Genomic DNA, 23,120 nt, shown 5'->3' on the forward strand with positions numbered 1-23,120 from the left:
AAACTATTGCATTCAGTAATGTTGATAGTACCCAAAGCTTTATAAGAATTATTCATAATATTTAATTCATACTATATAATATATAATATATAATATATAATATATATGATATATATTATAGTATTATATAATAATCAAATTATAGTATTGCACATAAATTTATCTTTACAGAAAAAACATTCAAATTACATTCTTATTATGAAAGATAACTACATTATTAAATGGAACTGTATAAAACAAATTATAATGTGAAATTATTACTACATATAATAAAAATAATATATGATTATATAACACAAAGACAACTGAATTTTTTAGTTTACAAGTATTTAAAATCAATACTTATAATAAATAAACAATGTATGTATTTTACCTATATTTACATTCTATAATATAAGACCATACATACATTTTAATCAAATTACAAAATTATAAATGTATAATAAATTAATATCTTTTGACTCTAAAATTCTCTGGCAATGAAGTCTTTTTTCTTATATTTGTTTATTTAAATCTACATGTTATAGGACTCGTCAAAATATTAATGTATATATTGTGCATATATTAAAAACAAAAAAAATGAATTTGTTTTATCAAAATTAATATATAATAAATAAATAATTGTTTATAATTTAATATTAACTTAGTAAATAAAAATAAAATTAATATTTACAATACGTGGCAGTAAATTATTATGTGAAGCTATGAGAGTACTATTACATTAGACTAAAGAATAGGATACATTTTTGTGACCTGGTTGTTTGTGACATGTAAATAAAAATAAATATATTCTCTATAGAAAGTAGTCAATACAACAAGGCACAGCATGCACCATTCACAGAAGAAATAATAATTTTGTTATTTAATAATGTTTATGTGACATCTGTTAATTTTAATCCATAAATTTCCAACTATATGTAATCCATAGCACACTTCATATGCGCTGGTCAATTCTTTATGCAACCACATAAATGGCATTTTATTATTGGTAACTTTATAGTCTTTTATCTTACCGTTGAAACATGCTACCAATTAAAATAATTAAACATAATATTAAGTCAGATTTTACTTGTACATTACTCTCACTGTTTGTCTCTATCAGTCTTACCCTCCTTATTTTGTAACATTTTCTTAACACATTTAAACATCAGCACAAAATGGTTTCATACTAAATACAAATAGTACTAAATTGTCTGTTTATAGCTTTGAAGCCAAGATGATAAAATGTATTTCATAAAAATAAAAAGTTTACTCAGTAACTTCACCTGCGAAAGCTTCATGCTGCATTAAACAAACCTCATCAATATCAGCTACTACACATAGTTATTTATATATATATATATATATATACATACATACATATATATATACATACATATATATATATATATATATATATCTATATATAAAAGGTACACTATACCTGAACATACTGTTCATCGTCTGTATCCCCATTACTGCATTGTTCCAAGTTATTACTTGGATTTATCTTTTCATAGTCTGAGTTAAATATACTATTATTATCTTTAATTTTTTCATATCCATCAATATTTGTTTCAGGTTTATAATTATTTACCTGTTCATATGGTGGTTCTTCAGATGCAGCAACACTCATGTATCTTACACTTTCGTAATTTGGATCTCCATGACTTACAGATTCATAATTTGGATCTGTATCACTATCACCAGGACGGCATACTGAAGCATAATTCGGTTCTCCCGAATCATGAGGCATGCTCTCATAATTTGGCTCGGAATCTGTATCTTGATCTAGATCAATTCGTCTTCGTAACCTAACTTTTTCATATCCTGGATCCTCACTACTTGCGTTACTAACTTGTCTGTGTTTATAAGGTGTAGGATATGTCAATAATAAATCAGGACCGTTACGTACTGATGCTGATGTACTTTGATAATCATTATTTCTTAAAGATTGAAGATGTGGTATTTCGTAATTAGAATCACAAACAGGAAAACTTCGGGCAGCTAAATTTCTTTTGGAATTCACAGATTCATAACCATGATTAATATCTTGATTTAATAAATTTGTATCTCCATCAGACATTCTAGATAATTTTAAACAATTATTTTCCATTTCAGTGTGAATATTAATAACAGTATTTGCTGGTATGGTGTAATGAATAGTATCATGTTCTTCTTTTTGTATTTCTACTGAATCATGACTAGACCATGATGCTCTACTAATTTCTATGAGACTAAGTTTTCTATTTGAAGGTGTTACTTCTGGATGTAAAATGTTAGAACTCATAGGACTGTCACTTTGCTCTTCAGCATCTCTTTTCTTTTTCATGACTTTAGCATACATATCTTCTAGAGATTTTCCAGTTGATAAATTAGGTCTTATGCGTTCATCATTTTTTGCTCTTTTATCGACAGCCGCATATGCATCTGAAACTGCTTCTGGTGGGGGAGGTAATGGTGAATTTGCTTGACGTTTTTCTGGTTTTGGAGAACCTGGGTTTATGATAGAACTATTGGCACTTGATGATGATGCTAAAGAAAAAAAAATATATATATATATGTAATATCTCTCTTAGTTTAGTTAGATTACAAAAGTTCATAAAGAATCATCTATAGGGAAATTGTGATACAAAATTACCCACCTTGTCTTGAATGAGCATGAGCAACATGACGTAAACTATCAACACTTGGTGGTTGTGGAGCAGTATGTGTCTCTTCAGAACGCAATAATTGTTGATTAAATGAATTTTGATCACTATGTATAATTCTATTTGCTTCTAATATTGTAGGTTGAATTTGGGCGTATGTTTCACTGCCACTAGTGTAAATTTTTTCTTGTTCATCAATAGCTGCATACATTTCATCTGTTGCAATATTATAATAATATAATAAATAAATAAAATAATAATTATATTCTTTGGATTTCAATTAATAAAGAGAGTCAAATGATAAATATATTTTAAGAATACCTGAATCATCTGATACAGTTGCATAATGAGGATCAACAGGTAAACGTGTTGGTTGATTTTGTTGATAAGCTGCTTTTGTTTGTGCTAATATATTAGCTAAGGGTTCTCGTACACTTATACTTGTATATCCTTCTATGTAAATAAAATTAGAAAATAATTTAAAATCACTATGTACTATAGATCCCTTATTAGAGCTTAGTATTTAATAAACTTACTAGAATCCTGAGAATCACCACTAAAATGTTGTGATGTACTATGTTGCGATGGTTGTGGTGGATGAAGAAGTAACATAGCAAGAGGTGGTGTCATATATGGTAAATCTTGATTAGCTTGTACACCTCCAGAAATAGCATTTGCAGCTTGTATATCGTTAGAGTTCTCAGCACTTAGGAGTGAATTATAAGATGATGATTTCCGAGTTCTTGGAGGTGCTACTGGATTTCCATTTGTATGACTTGATGATGTTGATGGTTTATCAACATTAGTCACTTGAGTACTGCTATTCCTATAATATTTACAATAGATTCAAATTCTACTATATAATTTAATTCAAGGTAATTAAAAAATAAATTTAATATGTTTATTTTACCTATGTGATTGATCAGCTTCAGATTTCTGAATACTTTGAAGTTGAGCATACGGATGTTCATCTAAAGTAGATATAAGTATTAAAATTGATAATTAAAAAGATAAACTAATTCATATTGGTATTATTATTGTATGTATTATTTATCTATATATACCATTTTTAGATGTAGATGGTGTAAATCTTGTAAGTTGATATGTTGAGTTATCTTGAACTAAAGAAACTTGTTGAGAAAGGCATTGTGTTTCTCTTTCAGATTGTTGCTCTTCTGTCAGAGTATCGAGACAAAATTTAATAAATGTCATTATAAAAATAGGAAATCTATCTCAAAAAAAATCTTGTATAATTTTATATATACCTGTATCCTGAACTGTAGCATACAATTCAGAATTTATTTCACTAGTTTCATAAATATCTTGAGATACGGATTCTGTAGCAACTTCTCCTCTATTTTTATCTTTTGGTATATCTGGTAAGCTTCTATTAGCTCCGCTTGTTCTATGAATATAATAAAAAAAAAAAAAAATAATATATATATATATATATTTTTTTTTGTTTTATTCATATAAAATTAAGACATAAACCTTTTGCCATTATCTGTCGTATCTTGTGCTGGTAGAACTTGAGTAACTTCCACGGATGGTAATGTATTAAAATCATCATTTTCAGAATGATTAATTGTTACCATTCCACATAATCCAGGAAAGTCGTTTCTATATAAATATATGATTTTTTTAATGATTTAATCGAAATCGATATAAATCAGTGATATATAGAGAATTGAATACAATAAATTACTTTATACAAGAAAAATTGTCTTTAGCGTCATTGACATCTATATGATCATATAGACTTACTTAGTCTGATTGCGTCGACAACTGCAGATACAAGCGGCAACAAGACCAAGAAATGATAGTAATGCTCCAACACAGACAACCCAGTAACACCAGGCATTTTCTTCAACTAAAGTTTCTATCATGTTATAAACTTCCTCCTGAATATAGCTTTGAACCTACATTAGCAAGACTATTACTATAGCCTTACTGTTAACATAACCTGAATACACGTAGACACTCTATATAATTACTGTTCATTAATGATATATCAAGTCATTTTCAACAATTCTTTGATCAATTTATCGTTAAATAATAATTCAATCAAAAAAAAAACACAAAACGAATTATAATTCACACCACAGATAAATTTATTTCAAACGAAATCCGAAGAAGTCCAAGCAAACAACACAAATTAGATCCTAAATTATATATTCTAGTAGACACACACTATACATCACGTTCTCAATGCACTATCCACTTGCGGATAAAAAATTTGTTCATATTACTGTCATTTTTCAAATAACAATTAATAGTTGTGTAAAATAAAATTAATTTAGGTCATTATAAAGTATTGATAATATTTTAAGCATTCTTTCTATAATTTATGTTATTATACACATTATAATTTTATTAAATTTTTTGTTAAATTTGAGCAGAAAAAATAAGTCAATGTATGCCGATAAGTAATTATCGTTCTAAAAATGATACACATATATATATACACATGCATATATATGTATATGAGCTTTTATACATATGTATACATGATATGTATATATATATATATACACGAAAGTAAATGAAAAAGAAACGTAGACGATTTCCACGACCGTTTCGTGTCTTTACGGAGATACGATTACCGGATAAACGAAAGTCATGCCACTCTTGCAAAATGCCGGCTATATATTGTCTATTAAGAGAGATAGAGAGAGATAGATAGAGAAAGAGAGAGAGAGAGAGAGAGAGAGAGAAAGAGAGAGAGTGAATGATAGAGAGAGAGAAAGAGGGAAGGAGAAGGGGAAGAGAGAGAAGGGGAAATTCTAGTCGATGAAATACAGAATACTAAACTATATTTCTTGACCTTTCTCTATTTGTGTCTAATGCCGAATTCATTTCTTTAATTTGACATTGATGTCATATATATATATAGAAGATTCTTTGACAATGAAAAACAAATCACACTAATTCATCTATTGATATGAATAACAGGATGTAGTAAGTATATATAGCATTACTTGATAACTGACTATAGTAGAGAAAGTATATGATTTGAACGATCCGTTTTGTTTTATTTTTGTTTATTTATTTGTTAACGAATATACTTCAAATAATATATATACGTATATAAGGATATATATATATATCATTCCTGTATTTATATATAAATGGTTAGAATAGACAATAGATCAGTATTATTGAATATTCATTATTCGTACATATTTATGTACAATAATATATATTGAAGATATTTGAGAGAAAGTTTGAAATTTTCCGCGTAAAAATGGCGTACATTTAAAAAATAGACGATCGAACAAATGCCAGATTTATCACAAGAAATAGTTATGTCAGAAATATTAATCCGGTTATTGATAAAATATCGTGGATGTAAAAAAAATTATACAAAAATTTATCCGTTAATCTCTTTACAATAGTAAAAGTATCGCCGCATTGATACGAGATATACATTTACGATAACATCAAAACTGATTTATTGAGATAAATAACGATATGTATCTTTTTTGATATATGTACATTTTTACAGACAAATTCATTATTAAAATATTAGACAAGGAAATATAAGTTTATGAATAGAATATGAATAAAAAAGAAGTATAATAGAAAAAAGTATTAATTAATGATAAAAATTAATTTCAGAATAAAAAATAGATTTGTATATAAAATATTTATTATATTATATTTATGGTGTTTATATTTAAATAGTAAATAATATATATATATATATATATATATATATATATATATATATATATATATATATGTACATTATACATATAATAATTATTTCCTCTTATTTTTAAAAATAAGAAATTTCTTTTTTTAATAACTACAATATATTAATTATGGTAGTTTTAAGTTAGCCTGTCGAAATATCGTGATATTATGGCATTTATATTCATATTAAAAAAAAAAAAAGAATAAAAAATGTATATTTTAATATATATCATATATATATATATGTATATAAATAATGAATAATCAATAAATTTAAAATAAATGATCTCATCGACATTCGACATTTGATAAACTTAAAATGTTTGGTTAAAATTAAAATTTGTATAATTATGTTTAAATGCATGATATATATATATATATACAGATTTGAAAAAAAATATTAAAATCACTTTGAAAACATACTCTTTTCATTCTATTCTCGCATACTTTTAAATTACAAATTATAATGAATGTTTTTATTAATTTAAGAAGACCTCTCACACACTATCGAAATATCTTCAAATCAAACATTTACAGTTATATTTATTAATCATATCGATTATCTAGATAAGAAAAAAATTTTACGATCTTTAATCTGTCTCAGATAATTAATCATCCACACTCTTGAAGTATTTCCTATCATTAATAGCTGTCTTTATATAGCACCATTTATCTTGATTGTTAATTAAAAAAATTGTATATACTATAGTATCTCTTTAACTGAAATGAACAATATCAATAAAAAATATGAATCAAAGTATAATTAAAAAGACAATATTTTTTACGAAAATCAATTAAATTAGAGAAATTATAGTTTGTATTATTATATATATATAATATATATTCTCTCCATTCATATTGTATCTTCATATATATATACGCTCTTAACAAATAATTATATACAAACGAATCCAAAAACGGAAATGTAAAATTTCACTATATAACGAAGAAAACATAATATAATTCGTTTAATATTTGTTGTAGTAATTTTTTTTTACTATGTAACAAGATATGATCGCGGCCCTACTTTATTCAATCAATAAGAATTATAACAATATATCTCGATCTATGTGTATCATTGAACTTCTTAATAGATGTAATTATTCAAGGATATTTATTCTTTCGTCCTATTATGAGAAAAATGTCATATATATATATACGTAAATAAGGTAAGTATCTCTTATTAAAGAATGTTTCGAATGTGAATTAATTTTAAAATGTTGCGAAGAGATTAGTTTAAAAATAATATCATTAAAAATATGATTAAATTTTATTATCTATCAAACTTATTTTCAGACGGACACGTGACATACATCGGTACCGGTGGATTATCGTAATAACCATATAACGGTTGAGATACCTGTGGGGGTGGTGCAAATGGATGCATAACATGAACTGGTTGAACATAGGGCATCATTTGTACCGGTGTAGTAGGTACCGAAGAACCATGAACACCGTTACCACGACCTAACGTTGATCCGTTATAAGATCCCACGTAAACATCGTGATTGATCTTACCCGAGTAAGCACTCGCAGGTCTTATCATTGAAGCTTCATGAATGCTAGATGCCACTGCCGTCATTCTAGCTTCGTTCATTTGGGTGCTCCATTTGAGCCGACAGATACATATGACTATAACGATGATGGCTATAAAAGCGACGACACCACCAACTATGCCAATTATTAAAGTATCGTCTGTACTCGACACATTTCCAACGGTAACACTGCTGGTATGATCTCCATTGTAATTTTTATTTCTATTATTCTGAGTTGTTGGTTGTACAGTCCATATAATTTCAGGTTCAGCCGTTGTTGATCTCGAGGAAGGTGTCATTTCTGTTGTTTGATATCTGCTAAGGGTCGTCCGATCACAAGTAAGATATTCCTCGGTAAGATTATTCAATAACATTCCTGATACATAATCAGGAGTCATACAAATAACATTAGATGCTCTATTGCCTAATCCTTTTAACCATCTCCAAAGATGTTTCGTTTCACAGTTACAATTAATAGGATTACTATCCAAACCAGTAAGTTTTACAAAACCACTTCTTTCATCGAGAGCAGCCAACAATTGCACGGGCAAAGTAGTGAATTTATTTCCAGTTATATCCAATGAGACTACTGTAGAACGTGGTACCGGGAAAAAAAGAGCTGCTGGTATCGTGTCAACGGATGTATTTTTCAGACCAAGGGACAATGAAGGTACACGTACACCCACCAACGAACTCGAAAGTACGGTACGTAATCTCTCTCCTCGTAAAGTTAATAGTCTCAAACGAGGATGCGTTCTTATAGAAAGTTGCTCGTTTCCCACAGACGAATCTTTGATTTCAATATCTAAGGTTTCTAAGTTTGGCATCCCTTTCAATATTCCTTGCACGTCGAAATAACCTAATTTAGGATAACTATAGGCATATAACGAACGTAATTTTCCCAAGTGTTTGAATGCGTTCTTTTCTATTCTAGTACAATTAGGAAGATCAGCGATCTTAAGTGAACGCAACGTGGATAATCCATCGAAACTACTCTCATTGATAGCTTTCACGTCGTTGTTAGATATGTCCAAACTTTGAAGAGTTGGAAGTATTTTAAACGTATTCACCAAGTTCGAAAAATCCGTCAATTTGTTTCTGGATAAATCAAAACTTTCCAACATAGTAGTACGTTCAAGAATAGCTGGTTTGATGTCTATTATATCGTTTCCAGATAGATTTAGATGTTTTAAAAATGGTGTCTCAAGTCTGGTCAATATTTTTATACCAGTTTGGGCTAAATTCAAAGATCTTAATATCTTCGCTTCGCCTAATATACCACGTATAGCATTTTCGCTAAGTGGATTCTCTGAAAGATCAAGGTCTTTTACATTGTTGACTATATCTTGTGTAAAGACTTCCGTCATCTTATTTCTTGCTATCTTTAAACTGAACAACGATGCCGATTGTCTCTGTAAAGTTCTTATCGGTATTTCATTGAAGTAGTTCCCTGATAAATCGATGCTCTCCACTGAACGAATTCTGGATTGATCGAATATAGTTTCTGGTAACGAAGCTAATTTATTATTCTGAAGATCAAGATGTTCAAGACGTAATAAACCTTCCATCGTACGTTCGCTTAATGTTTCCAAGACGTTATTAGATAGATCCAATATTTGAAGTTGTGTAGAATTATGAAAAGCCAGTTCTTCAACAGACTCTATTTTATTTCCTGAAAGATTTAACGTATATAATCGACCGATTTGTGAGAAGGAAAATTCATCGACGTTTCTTAATTTATTCCTCGACAAATCCAAACGTTCCAAAAATTGTAGAGATTTGATAAAATCGCTAGGGAAATGGACAAAATCGTTATAGGATAGATCGAGGCTTCTCAATCTAGGATGAATCACAAAAGCAGTCGGTGATAATTGACTCAGACGATTATTCGATAAATCCAATATTTGTAAGCCTGTTCCAGTATTGAAATATTCTCCGATGAAAGATGTTAATCTGTTATTACGTAGATTAAGCTCGTAAAGATTGATAAGGCCGACGAAAGCTCCATTGTCAATACGTTCAATAAAATTATTAGATAAATCGATCACGGATAAATTGTTATGATGTTGAAAAGTACCCTCGTCTATCTCTTGCAAATTATTTCCAGACAGATAAACCTTTTCTAAAGATTCCAGATTTAACATTAAAACTGTTGGTAAAATCTTCAAGCCTGTATACGATATATCAAGTATAATTAACGACGATGGAAATATTGGTGGAAATCCTCCATAAAGAGCATTACTGCTAAGATTAAGATATTGTAATCTTGGCAAATGTTTGAATGTTTCGGGAGATATTCTTTTCAATTGATTACCGGCCAAATTTAAAGATAATAAATTTTTTAAAGGAAGTTCAGTCATACTGGTCAAACGATTGAAGGAAACATCTAAATTCAATAAAGTATCTTCCAAACCGGCGAACGTATTTTGTGAAATACTAGAGAGCATGTTACCAGAAAGTTCTATGCTAATGAGATTTTCGAAATTGTAGAACAATCGACCTGGGATTTCTCGCACCAAGTTACGCGTTAATCCTAACGTAACGAGACTAGATGACGTAGATCGAATTAATTCTGTGGATAATGCTGCTACACGATTGAATTCGACGTGAAGATGAGCCAATGCTGGTAGTCGTGTTAGTGCTGTAGCCGGTACTAATAGAATATTGTTATCCTGTAGCGATAACCATTTTAATTTTACTAATCCTTCGAAGGATGACTCCTCTATCTGAAAATAAAGAGACAAAAATAAATAAATAAAAATAAAAAAAAAAAATAAAAAATTAGATTTTATTATAGAATAAAAATTAAATATATTTTTTATATTACCGTACGCAAAGCATTCAAGCTTAAATCAAGTCTAGTGAGAGAGGAAAGACTGGAGAACGTATTTATTCCAAGTCGACCAATATTATTTCGACTTAGATCGAGTACTTGTAATTCGGTCAGGCCTAACAAATGGACACGTTCAATTTCCTAAATAATATTTAAAATTAATCGTACATAAATACGTGAAATTTGTTAAATTTAATATCTTGATTGAACTCACTGTAATTAAATTATTTGAAATATTCAAAAACTTTAAATCCGTCAAATGTCTCAAAGCATAAGTAGGAAATTCTTGTAAGTAGTTCACAGAAAGATCCAATTGTAATAAATTGTATGCTCCTGAAATAATCGATTATTAGTATTAATATAATCTTTTATTATTTTGTTTCGTCTAATTATAATTAAACATTACTAAACCTAATAATTTTTTATAGGAGGAAGTAGGAGACCGATGTTTCATGAGAGACAATTGTCTTGTGAGAACTTAAAAATGAAGTTCATTGTTCTTTAGAGGTCGACCACTTCTTCCGTGTAACTAAACATCATACTTTCGTAGAAATAATAAACTAGTGCGAAGACACGCGTTAAATTCCCACCTATTAATGATGTAGATGAGTTTGATATAGTAGCGATTTCGAAGATTATAATTTCGTTTTTCACGAAAAATCATCTAATTAATCATAATACAGTATAATAATCCTATAGTTTTTACGTGCATCCTAATCACGAAAAAGTGTGTTAGACAAAAGAATAGAAAATCACGCATATTATATCAATTTTCTAAAGAAAAATATGAATAATAATAAATTTTAATATAATGATCATGTAAGTTATAATTTAAGCAACGGAGGAAAAAATAGTACAGTTTTATGAGAACTTTTTCAAGAGATCTTCCGAGACATAAAAATATCATGTTATTTGTTGTAAATGTACAGTAGAAGATATTTAATTTGATAGAAAGTAATTTGACTATACCTTTAAATACATCGCTATTAAATCTTGTGAGATCATTGCGAGATATATTTAAGAAAAGCAAATGTTCTAATCCAGAAAGTGAACCATCCTCCATATGTGATAATCCATTATTACTGAGATCCAGACGTAACAAAGACTCGCCCAATGTCAAAAAGGCTCCTCTTGAAAGGGAACCTATAAAACGATTTCATTCATTATGATAAAATATTTCTGTCTGTAATTTTTTATTTATGGATTTTTTCTAATCTTCAATTTTTATATTTTTACTAATTTTATATTTTTACATTATTGCTAATTTTCTATTTATACATTAATTTCCTATTTATAAGTTTTCTTTTTTTCTAATTTCTTATTAGTACATTTATTCTGATTTTCTATTCATAGATTTTTATTATTTCTTTTTGTTTTTCATAATCTTAATTCGTTTGAAATCAGATTCACAGCGAATAATAGATATTGTTGCTTGATAGAATGCTAATGTTATATGAATAAATTGTATGATGTGCGCAGCTTGTAATATTGAATACGTGGAGAAAGTTAGGCGCGAAAATTCTGAGCATCTGGTACGAATGTATCCTCCGTGGCGAGTAAACCGTTAAGTAGCAATCCAAGGATCGATATATTAAAGTCTTCAAGCCAAACCTTTCGTATGACGGATTTGTTATTGTAGATAATTTGAATATTCTCAAGAAATAAAATAATAAATGCAAAGAAATTTCTTCAATTTTTATAGCACACTCACATAGACATACGATATTTAAAAATTATAAACAAATAAAATATACATACCAATATTATTTCCAATAAGCGAGAGTATCTTGATACCTTTTGGTCCTTTCAACGAAGCAGTAGGCACACTAGTCATATTATTCTCATCTAAATAAAGTTCTTCGAGATTGATACAACCTTTAAAAATTCCTTCCTCAATGTTTCGAAGTCCATTTTTTCGAAGATCAAGTCTTCGTAATTCTTCCATACCATGAAATTCGTTGCTCGAAAAAATAGGATTTAAATTATCACCGAGAAGATTATTGGCTAATCTCAATACACGTAATTGATTTTGAGATTGCAATTGGCGATCCATTAATCTGTAAATGGAATTATCGGAGAGATCCAACTCTCTCAAGGTCAAACCAGATCCAACAAGTTCTTCTGGTAAGCTTTGATAGCCACAGTGTCTTTGACTGATCGAAATAATCGGTTGTCCCTTGAGACTGTCCAAAGTGTCACGAGTAAAAATAACACGATCGCAATCCATTTCGATAGATCTTGGATAATTTGAAGATACCATACACTTGCATGGTACATGCAAATCTCTCTTTAATTCGACGCACGGTCGCCATGCTGCCTCGTTTTTATAAATATTGACGATAATTAATAAAGCCAACAACAAATATGAACTGAAAAACAAAAAAGAAAAATTAATTCATCGTATTATTATCTAAAAATGAATGATCTGATAGTAAGTAGGATAAACAAAAATCTTGAAAATAGATAATAGCCATAAGGAAGAGAACTATTAACGTTTCTTTGCATACTATTATATTCACGTTCCACTTTCAAATTTCAAACGGTGATAGTTATCGAGAAGAAATTTATGAGTTATGAAACCACATCGTTCGATTTTCATTTGAAAAAAATTAAAAAAGAAAGAAAGAGTCATGTAAAAAAGATGTATTCTTTTATTTTAAATATGTCATTAGTTTATACATCGGATGTAAATATTTTGTTTATTATAAAAACAATAACAACTTCACGAGGAATGTATAAAGATTTCTATCGATCATTGTAACATCTATCACTTTAAATGGAACATCACAGAATACCTCTCTTTTCTTCATTCATACATTCTATTATCTTTTTCACACGATCTACAATAACTTTAATCACATTGGCAACGATGATGATATTTAATTCTTTCGTAGTATCTTACACTTCAATTTCAACGCTTAGTCATCTTACTAACAGTAAGTCGGAAATGACTTTCGCTTCCCAAGCGTTCAAATTTCTTACGATAATTATATCTCGATAAGTGTGCGTGCGTGCGTGTGTGTGCGTGTGTGTATATATGTGTGTGTATGTGCGTGTGTGTGTGTGTGTGTGTGTGTGAGAGAGAGAGAGAGAGAGAAGGAGACTTTGGAGAAACCGTAAGTGGTGAAACTATGCATTCGATTCATTAATTTTAATTTTATGAATGAACTCGATTCAATCGTAACGTAAATTAAAATTCACATTATCTTATCTTATCTTTTATCATAATTAATAAAATTCATTATAATTAATAATTAATAAAATTCATTATAATTAATAATAGATAATGATCATAGATATTTCTAATACTTGTCACGATTTCTTTTTTCATCAAACAAAACAACTACTACATGTATAACCTGAATTCTTTAACAAGTATTGGCAGTTAGGTTCGAACGAATCGTTCATTTCGAATGTAAAGTCGAATTTGGTCGACTCGAATAACGGTAGGTGTAAGAAGATCGTCATGACTTTGCAGACTGTGTCGCATTTACTCTCTCTCTTTCTCTCTCTCTCTTCCTCTACTTTGTCCTCGATTAAGAATTTCCATCATGAAATTACAATGAAATACGAATTATATACGAAACATCGATAGATTAAAATTTACATTTAATTGGATAATAATAATTATGTATAATTTATAATGTTTCATAATCATAAAAAAAAAATATCCTGTCATAATATTTCATGTGCATATATTAGATTAGTTATTGAAGAAATCAGTTTTATATTTCATACTATCTATCCTATTTTATTTTATTATGGTTGTGGTATTGCCAGAGTTGGTTATTCTAATGATTATTATATCGCGTAACGTGTTTCAATGAAATTGCAAACTCTTACTGTCATTAGAAGTTCGCTAATGTAAAAGTGATTACGATATCCTTTGCCATCGTAATTCGATAGAACTTTCTATTTGCGCGAGTAATTAATCGTCTATTTTTAAGACGACGTAACGTGTGTGATTTATTATTTACACGTTGTTTTCAAATGAAATGAAATACACACACACACACAAGCCTTAATTTGTGTGTTCGTAATTTCTCAAAAGCTTCTACTATATTTATCCAATCAAGATGAAATTTTGTATAATTGTTTGGATTATAATCCTTGTAATCCGACGGAAAGTTTAAACTACTTAACTTGCGGAAAAAATTAGCTACAAAACATTAAACGAATAAGAAAGAGATAGAGAGAGAGAGAGAGAGAGAGAGAGAGGAGAGAGAGAGAGGAAAGAGAGAGAGAAAAGATCGATGTACGACCGACACGAAGTACGGAGCAAGAAAGAGAGAGGAAGAAATAGTGAAGTTGATTACTAGAAATGAATTTTGATTGAATAATTTTTGATTTGTGATATACGAAACACAAAAAATTACGTGTTTCATGTTATGCGTTCTGTGTTTTCCGTGTTACGGATGACGTACTATCTACGAATCTGGCGGTCCGGGTTCGAAATCCGGATCGCGGAAAAAATTGTATTTCGTTAGAATTTTCTAATGGTTCTCGATCTTCTGATGCACGAATGATACCTTAAACTCGTTTTTGTATTCTCCTAAGCAATCGATGATATAACCCAGCTAGCGGAAAAAATTTTTATTTTACAATTCGGATCATAGAACATATCGGTATAACGCATATACATATTACATACGATCTGAATACGAATGCTTGATATATTATTTCGTAAGAAATAATTAATAATAAAATAAATAAAAATAAAAATGTTTTTTGACCTTAGTTGTCCGTTATGTTTAACAGGGGAATATACTAGTATATATATATATAAGGAATACCGTACACCGTGTTGGATGACTTTCAAATCAAACAAATTAAACAAATACTTCTTCCGAATACTAAGCACCACTTTTGCCCAGTAGCTAGGTAATATCTATACTACTGCAACCCAAGACTGCTTTCTACTGTCTAATTAGTAATACTAGAGCGCACCCACTTTTACGTTGCACGCAATCACTAATTTCATATTACTATATTCTCACGTTCGATATCAAAGCTTGCACCTCTGAAATTCTATAAGTACGATCAATTTAAAATGTTTTACCTGTGCGTATTTTGTTTGTATTTCATTTTGTATCTTTTGTTTGTATTTCATTTTTTTAAATTAATCCATTATAACTTTATATAACTTTTAAGAAACATACATACACATACATATATATATTTTTTTTACAAGTTTGTGATCGCGGCTTGCAATTAATTTTTTTTTCCTTTTCATTTAATTTTATAATTTTCTATTCTTAAAAATTAACTCTCTCTATAACACCTTTCTCGTAACTTTCAAGTTTATACGCTTATATATATGTATCTTTAAGTTTGCAATTTCCGTCTTGTAATGGATTATATTTCTGTTTAATTTTGTATCTTTCTAATTTTAAAAATTAATTCTTTATAACGCCATGTGTAACTTTAAATTTACACACTGATACATACTTGTATTATTGGACATTTCATTCCATTTTATCGTTAAAAATTTAATTATTGTTTTATATCCATGATTTTTCATGTTTTTTAAAGTAAAAAGTTATATTTATTGTTAGTATAGTATAATTATAATATAGTTTAATTTTTATATAATATAGCATAATTTTGTAAACACACAAAAATAGATCATAGAGAGAAAGAAAATGAACAATATTCTTTTTTTTGCAAAGTTAAAAAATAAATCGTAAAGTAAAAGTACGATATATTATTTCTTTTGTACTTTCCATATATTTGAATTCTTGTACGGTCGAATCGTAAAATAGGAATGATAAGTCAAGGAAAAACAGGTTTTATAGACAAAAGTATTCACAGGAAGGAGCAGCCTCGAAGATTTTTGCGATTATTCCTGCGAACTGGATAGACCAGTGCGGCACGATCTAATGCGGCAGTTATTCTCTCGAGAACTTATAATTTCTTTTTCTTTTTAATTATATCCGCAAATCCACGAAGAAAAAAAAAGGAAACAAAAAACAACAATATCCGTGAAAGAAAACTTTCCAGCTTGTTAAAAGTTTCAACGAATCTTGAAAATGTATATACATGTGTGTCATTTCGATGTACGTCATTTCGCAAATAATTATGTACATTCATTTTTTAATCTCTAAAATCGTAAAGTACCATGAGCGTGAGAGCTGATTATTTTCCGGATGAAGGTTAAAATTGTATTATGCGTGAGAACTTACTTCATAAACAGTACTATCCCTAAATACACGTGAGTCATGGGAAAGTCATTTTAATAATTACATTCACTATTAACACGACGAACGGCCATGACTTATCTCGTTCACTTTTTCTTTATATGATTAGAATTATCTTGGAAATTAACATGAAAAAAATAAACAAGAAAAAAAAAAAGAAAAAAACCATTCTCGTGAAAACATAAATGTTTATATTTTTATTTCTAAATGAATCAATGATAAAACGTAAAGAAAAACTATGAAATGGTACATGACATTAAGCGTTTAATAAAGCTCATTAAACCCAACTTAATCGTGTACAAAATTATCAACATTTCATTCTTACAATCCATAAATGATATACTTACACCATGATGATGGTGTTGGCACTTCCACGTGCCAACTACAATGATACTGATACAAATAACACAGTTTTATAAAGGTGTGTCGTACGATTAGCCCGTTTTACTTCTCGAGGCCACTATCACCTTCGAATCAACATCAGATTCATGGAGTATTCACAGATGGATCATCTTGCGATCATCTTCATGGTCATCGTGTGTCATCGATGGCACTTTCTTGTTCCTTTCTTTCCTTTTTCTTTCTTTCTTTCTTTATTTATTTCTTTTGTCCTTGTTCTCAATAAACGATAGATTTTCTCATTTTTGATTATTTACAATCACCTTTACCAAGCATTACTTTATAGTTCTTTCGAAGCGCGAAAACACGAAATATAAGAAGCCACGGTAAGATCTCTGAGAAGACTCGGAAAGATTGCCGCAGGAGAAAGAAGAGATACCGATGAACGTGTACACCGATGCCCTTCCCAGAGGTTCGCGGACTTGGACATAACGGGGATCCCGAGTTAACTCGTGAGGCAACTTCGGGACCATCACCGTACGATACCACCACCAGGTTACCGGCTCGCATATCAAGAAAGATCGAGAGAGAAAAAGAGTAAGAGAGAGTAAGAGAGTAAGAGAGAGAGAGAGAGAGAGAGAGAGGAGAAAGAGAGAAAGAAAAGGAGGGAAAGAGAGAGGGAGAGACAGAGAGAGAGAACGCACGGAAGGTCGTAGAAAGGAGCGGGAAGAAGAGGAATGGAAAAAGTACGCAAAAGAGCGATAGAGAAATGCGTTTCTGTCGGCTAAGAAAAGAGCGCGAGGTAAGATCATGGATGTAGGAACAAGTTGCGGGTTTCTCGAGCAGCCTTTCACTGACTGTTCTCTCTCTCAGTACACCTATACGAGTAACCGGTCGTCCAAGGTATGCCGTTGGCTATCTTGCTAGGTATGCTGCTGTTCGATATCGAATTGAGAAAAATATCCCCTTGAGTCAATCACTTAAGTTCTTTGTGAATGAACGTTTCTCCCGATCTTTCTATTTTGTAATTGTCTATGCACTCTTTCGTATTTATATATTTATTAAAGAAAATTTAATTCACAATAAAATATATCGCAGTTATATAGTTACGATCGGTATTCGTTTGATACGCATCGAATGCATCAAATATGAATAACCTCTAAGGTATTTTCATTCCTATTGATATGCATGATATCGTGGTGAAACGCTAATTAAAACAATATAGACCTTGATATTTTATATTTACTTGTTATATTATATTAGGTTAATTTGACATCATTATTATAACTATACCACCTTTTTCAATAACTGTAATAATAATGAAAAATATGATGATTAATCAAGTTAAAATAAGTTTGATTTCTTTATTAATATTTTCTTGTAATCCTTTTTAAATTGAATTTAGATATTTATGTAAATCGTGTCTTAACCTATCGAACGTCGTAATATATTTTGAATTTATCCAATCATATTGGCGAATAGCTTCTAAATTTCAAATATGAGTTACTAAAACTATCTACAGATGACACTGTTTCTCGAGATATAAAATCATCCAATGAACGTAGAGATATATTGAAGTTTATGAGAAGGACTGCTCTGATTGGTACATAACACATTCATGTTGATAATTAATATCGATGAACTATTAGTCTTTATACGTGACCTGTCAAACAGAGGATAAACGTAATTTAACCTCAATGTTTAATTAGATTAGAACTGTATATATTAATATATTTTTGGTTATATTTTTGAAGTAAAACATTTAGAAAAATGTCTGCGATGATAACTGCGGATTGGTTTCCTTTAGGACGTGACATATACTTTCGGTAATTTAATAATATATTCAATACATATTTTCTAAGGATAATATACAAATTTTATGCAACAATAAAAAATATAATAAAAAATATAATTCTTTATTTTAGAAAATTTGAACTATATCCACTTACTTTCCAAAATGAAGTCAGCAATACCAATTTAATAGCAGCAGCTCCTTACGGAGGTTCTTTAGCAATTACCAGACATCCTAAAAAATTAGTTAAGATTCAAGGAACCAATAAACCTGTAATATTGATTTATACTTCGGCAGGAAAATTAACAGCCAAGTTTCAGGTAAATTAAAATAGTTAATCATTAATTGATACATGTAAACATACTATGTATTGTTCATACATAGTATGTTTACAAATCATAATTACATTTTATAAAAATAATTTTTCATTACAATTTTTAAGTGGAACAGTGGACGATTAGTTCTTTTGGGTTGGTCTCAACAAGAAGAATTACTTTGTGTCCAAGATGATGGCATGGTTCTTATTTATGACATGTTTGGGACATATCAGCATACTTTTGGCATGGGAAATGTGTGTTACATAACATTAATAATAATATTGATCATTATTGTCAAGATTATTTTAATGTTCGTTTATTTTTTTGTTTTCTTTAAGGAAGCAAAAGATACCAAGGTTATAGAAGCTAAATTTTTTACAACTCCTGTTGGTACAGGAGTTGCTGTTTTAACATCTGCATATCGAATTTTTTTGGTAACTAATACATCGGAACCAAAAATTAGACGAATTTCTAATATACCACGTAAGTTAAATTTTTTCTAATATATAATGTAGAAGAACTTCTATATTTATTTATTGTGTATAAACTTTTAGGAATTGGTGGCTCCATTGATTGTTGGCTTGTAGTGCATTATGACAGAGAAACTCAAATTATTTTCTCTAATGGAGATGGTATATTTTTTATGCATCAACCTTACACAAATACTACATCAATACCATTTGTAAGTTTTGTTTGATTTTAAAGAAATATTCAAAGAAAATTATGATTGCTTTATTGTAATATAATGTGTTATTTTTTAGAGTAATTTGTTTAATAATAAAATAAATAATGTATATGCAATGGCTGTATCTCCGAATAATCGTCATATTGCTCTTTATGCAGACACTGGTCATTTATATATTGGTTCATTTGATTTTAAAGAAAAATACTGTGAGTGCGCTACACACATGACTGAACCATTATCTTGCATAGCATGGTACATATATTATATATTCTTATTATAATAAAATATTTAAATATTAAAATACTGATGTATTAAATATAAATAATATTAACTTACAGTAATATTACAGGTGTGGAACAGAAGCTGTAATTTGTAGTTGGAATAGTATAGTAATGGTTGTAGGAAGATCAGCTGAAACTATAGTTTATACTTATGATGGACCAGTATATCTTATTCCAGAAATTGATGGAGTACGTGTTTTATCGAATTCCTCTCATGAAATGATACAAAAAGTTCCAAATGTTGTACTGAAAATATTTAGAATAAATTCGACAGATCCTGCATCATATTTGTTGGAGGCATCCAAGCAATTTCAAAAGAAAAGTCATAAAGCTGATAGCTATATTGATTTGGTCAAAGATAAATTAGACGCGGCTATAATAGCTTGCATTGATGGAGCGAGTCATGAATTTGATTTTCAAACGCAAAAATTATTAATAAGGGTAAGAGTTATGTAATTATATTGTTAATATCCTTTTAAATACTTTTATATAATTAAGAAATATATTTTAGGCAGCTAAATTTGGTAAAGGATTTAGTAAAACAATGAATCCTGATAATTATGTTAGTATGTGCAGAACATTGAGGGTACTTAATGCAGTAAGACATCCATCAATTGGAATACCATTAACATGTATACAGTATCCTTTAGTAATTTTTGTTGCGATGATCAAAAATTAATCAGTTGAAATCTATTTTTGTATTTTCCTTAACTATAACAGACTTAATATTTTAACGAGCCAAGTGTTATTGGATCGATTAGTAGCAAGAAGGCATTATTATTTAAGCATACAAATAGCACGTCATCTTCAACTTCCTGAAATAGATGGAGAAAGTAGAATTTTAGCACACTGGGCTTGTTATAAGGTAAATTTCTATTTTGTGTGTATATGTGTATTATCGTATATTTTGTATACAAATATTTTTCTCCAATCACAGTAATATATATTTTACATTATATAATAAGAAATATGAATGAAATCATTATATTATTAGATAATAAAAGTTTTTGGCATACTTTTAGGTCAAACAAACTCGATTAGACAAAGAACAAATAGCAGAAGAAATAGCTGATAAATTAGGATATGCTCCTGGTGTATCATATAGTGAAATTGCAAAAAGGGCAGCAGATTGTGGTAGAAAGCAATTAGCTATTAAAGTAAATTGATTTTGTTTTATGAAAATTACATATTTTTTCAATCAATTAATTATAAACTTATTCAATATTTAATAGTTGATAGATTATGAACCACGTGCTCATTTACAAGTACCTTTGTTACTTACACTTGGTGAAGAACGAGCTGCATTACATAAAGCTGTCGAAAGTGGTAATACTGATCTCGTTTACACTGTTATACTTCATCTTCGAGAAAATATGACACTTGGAGATTTTCAAGTAAGTGAAAAATCGATTCTTCTAATATAGCAATAGTACAGAAGATATCATTGCATAATATTTGATAAAATATACATTATCTTTATTATCCATTATAGATGTCTATAATGCATTGTCCTTTAGCAATGGCATTATATATAAAATATTGCCAAAATCATAATCGAGAAACATTACGAGATATTTATAATCAGTATGATGATTTCCATTCGCAAGCAATATGGTTTATTACAGAAAGTTATCAACAAAAGGTCCGTATGAAATATATATTTTTTATGATGATGTTAAATAATTTCATTTATTTATTATATAGAGTGCACGGGATACATTGCTTCAATCAGCACAAGAAAATTTTAAATTAGCTCGTAATGATACAAATGCTGCTTTGACAGAAGAACAAATTAAACTATTACGTTATCAAAGATCTTTAGAAGAAACATTACATAAAACAATGGTAGGAAAATCTCTTCATGACACAGTCAAAATATTATTACTTCAAAATGAATTGAAGCTTGCAGATAAATTAAAATCAGAATATCGAATCCCTGAACGCAGGTATAGTCTATATTTATATTCTAAAATATATGAAAGAATTTACATATTTTTATTAAAAAAAAATAAAAAATAATCAAATTAAAAATAAATTTATATAAATTGATAATTCATATAAATTAATTGTTGAACTTTACAGATATTGGTGGTTACGAATTCAGTGTCTTGCAGAAAAAGGTCTTTGGAATGAATTAGAAAAATTGTCAAAAAGTAAAAAATCTCCAATTGGTTACGAGGTAGTAAAAACATTAACAATAAATTTGCTTAACATTCTGAATATTTTATATATAACTTGATAAATTTTTTCTCAGCCATTTATTGATCAGTGTTTAAAATATAATCAAGAACAAAAAGGAAAAATATATTTGCCAAGAGTGCAAGAAGAATTAAAAGTAAAATATCTTGTTAAATTGAAGTAAGTATGCTTTAATAGACATTTTATATTTTTATTCATTTATTATGTAAAAATAATATATAAGAAATTAGCTATAACATAACAATATGATAAAGTTGATTCGTTTCAAATAATTCTACAAAAGTTAAATATATTATAATTTATATAGAATGTTGAGTGAAGCAGCCCAAACAGCAGCAGAGCAAAAAGATGTTTCTGCTCTAACGTTTGTATTAGCACAATGTGGACCGTCGGAAAAAAAATTAATAGATAAAATCAATATGCTTATTACAAGTATAAAAAATTAATGAGTACTATCTGTGCGAAAACTATGTAATATACTTTATTATATATAAAAATTTATCTGACTGAAAACATATTACTTATAACTTATATTTGTATTTATATTTAAATATAATTGTAAATACTTTAAACAACAATTTATTATATTATATTTAGTTTTTCACTAAATTAATTT

General features: G+C 28.9%; 3 protein-coding genes and 1 long non-coding RNA gene across 7 annotated transcripts; 2 read left to right on the forward strand and 2 right to left on the reverse strand.

The window, feature by feature from the left end:
* Nucleotides 1–412: 412 nt before the first annotated feature.
* LOC124429399 lies at nt 413–4,925 on the reverse strand. Of its 2 annotated transcripts, XM_046974620.1 has the most exons (10): nt 4,395–4,924; nt 4,122–4,250; nt 3,896–4,035; nt 3,695–3,805; nt 3,541–3,601; nt 3,167–3,456; nt 2,952–3,083; nt 2,625–2,846; nt 1,577–2,514; nt 413–1,500 (listed from the first exon to the last, which is right to left on the reverse strand). In XM_046974620.1, the coding sequence occupies exons 1-10, from the start codon at nt 4,514–4,516 to the stop codon at nt 1,486–1,488; spliced, it is 2,160 nt and encodes a 719-aa protein (XP_046830576.1). In that variant the 5' UTR covers nt 4,517–4,924; the 3' UTR covers nt 413–1,485. The 2 variants fall into 2 exon arrangements, with proteins under 2 accessions (XP_046830576.1, XP_046830575.1); XM_046974619.1 differs by having other exon boundaries at nt 414–2,514; nt 4,395–4,925.
* A 2,656-nt stretch (nt 4,926–7,581) lies between these two features.
* LOC124429398 (chaoptin) lies at nt 7,582–17,733 on the reverse strand. Of its 3 annotated transcripts, none has more exons than XM_046974616.1 (6): nt 17,239–17,733; nt 12,453–13,063; nt 11,664–11,837; nt 10,909–11,027; nt 10,689–10,835; nt 7,582–10,587 (listed from the first exon to the last, which is right to left on the reverse strand). In XM_046974616.1, the coding sequence occupies exons 1-6, from the start codon at nt 17,241–17,243 to the stop codon at nt 7,600–7,602; spliced, it is 4,044 nt and encodes a 1,347-aa protein (XP_046830572.1). In that variant the 5' UTR covers nt 17,244–17,733; the 3' UTR covers nt 7,582–7,599. The 3 variants fall into 3 exon arrangements, with proteins under 3 accessions (XP_046830572.1, XP_046830574.1, XP_046830573.1); XM_046974618.1 differs by lacking the exon at nt 17,239–17,733 and adding an exon at nt 13,554–13,608; XM_046974617.1 differs by lacking the exon at nt 17,239–17,733 and adding an exon at nt 13,490–13,604.
* LOC124429400 lies at nt 7,926–11,461 on the forward strand. The gene is made up of 4 exons (XR_006943438.1): nt 7,926–8,056; nt 8,127–8,356; nt 8,418–8,566; nt 11,123–11,461. It is a non-coding gene; the product is annotated as an uncharacterized LOC124429400 (long non-coding RNA).
* A 1,145-nt stretch (nt 17,734–18,878) lies between the features above and the next one.
* On the forward strand, nt 18,879–23,017 carry LOC124429477 (vacuolar protein sorting-associated protein 16 homolog). Its single transcript, XM_046974808.1, has 16 exons — nt 18,879–19,056; nt 19,156–19,342; nt 19,465–19,593; nt 19,678–19,822; nt 19,894–20,021; nt 20,101–20,276; nt 20,374–20,746; nt 20,817–20,944; nt 21,026–21,170; nt 21,328–21,462; nt 21,538–21,699; nt 21,798–21,947; nt 22,010–22,251; nt 22,388–22,484; nt 22,560–22,663; nt 22,812–23,017. The coding sequence occupies exons 1-16, from the start codon at nt 19,001–19,003 to the stop codon at nt 22,948–22,950; spliced, it is 2,496 nt and encodes an 831-aa protein (XP_046830764.1). The 5' UTR covers nt 18,879–19,000; the 3' UTR covers nt 22,951–23,017.
* The last annotated feature ends 103 nt before the right edge of the window (nt 23,018–23,120 follow it).

Source organism: Vespa crabro, chromosome 15 (genome assembly GCF_910589235.1).
Source record: "Vespa crabro chromosome 15, iyVesCrab1.2, whole genome shotgun sequence".
In the NCBI taxonomy this organism is placed as follows: domain Eukaryota; kingdom Metazoa; phylum Arthropoda; class Insecta; order Hymenoptera; family Vespidae; genus Vespa; species Vespa crabro.

Excerpts from the sequence above, each read along its gene's own strand:
- LOC124429399 (XM_046974619.1), bottom strand. The coding sequence starts at position 4,516 with ATGATAGAAACTTTAGTTGAAGAAAATGCCTGGTGTTACTGGGTTGTC. Across the intron at positions 3,602-3,694 it reads ACCATCTACATCTAAAAATG|ATGAACATCCGTATGCTCAA; the intron begins GTATATATAGAT and ends TATCTACTTTAG. Across the intron at positions 3,457-3,540 it reads GAAGCTGATCAATCACATAG|GAATAGCAGTACTCAAGTGA; the intron begins GTAAAATAAACA and ends TAAATATTATAG.
- LOC124429398 (XM_046974616.1), bottom strand. Across the intron at positions 10,836-10,908 it reads TTTCAAATAATTTAATTACA|GAAATTGAACGTGTCCATTT; the intron begins GTGAGTTCAATC and ends AATATTATTTAG. Across the intron at positions 10,588-10,688 it reads GCTTGAATGCTTTGCGTACG|ATAGAGGAGTCATCCTTCGA; the intron begins GTAATATAAAAA and ends CTTTATTTTCAG.
- LOC124429477 (XM_046974808.1), top strand. The coding sequence starts at position 19,001 with ATGTCTGCGATGATAACTGCGGATTGGTTTCCTTTAGGACGTGACATA. Across the intron at positions 19,823-19,893 it reads ACGAATTTCTAATATACCAC|GAATTGGTGGCTCCATTGAT; the intron begins GTAAGTTAAATT and ends ATAAACTTTTAG. Across the intron at positions 21,948-22,009 it reads CAGAAAGTTATCAACAAAAG|AGTGCACGGGATACATTGCT; the intron begins GTCCGTATGAAA and ends TTTATTATATAG.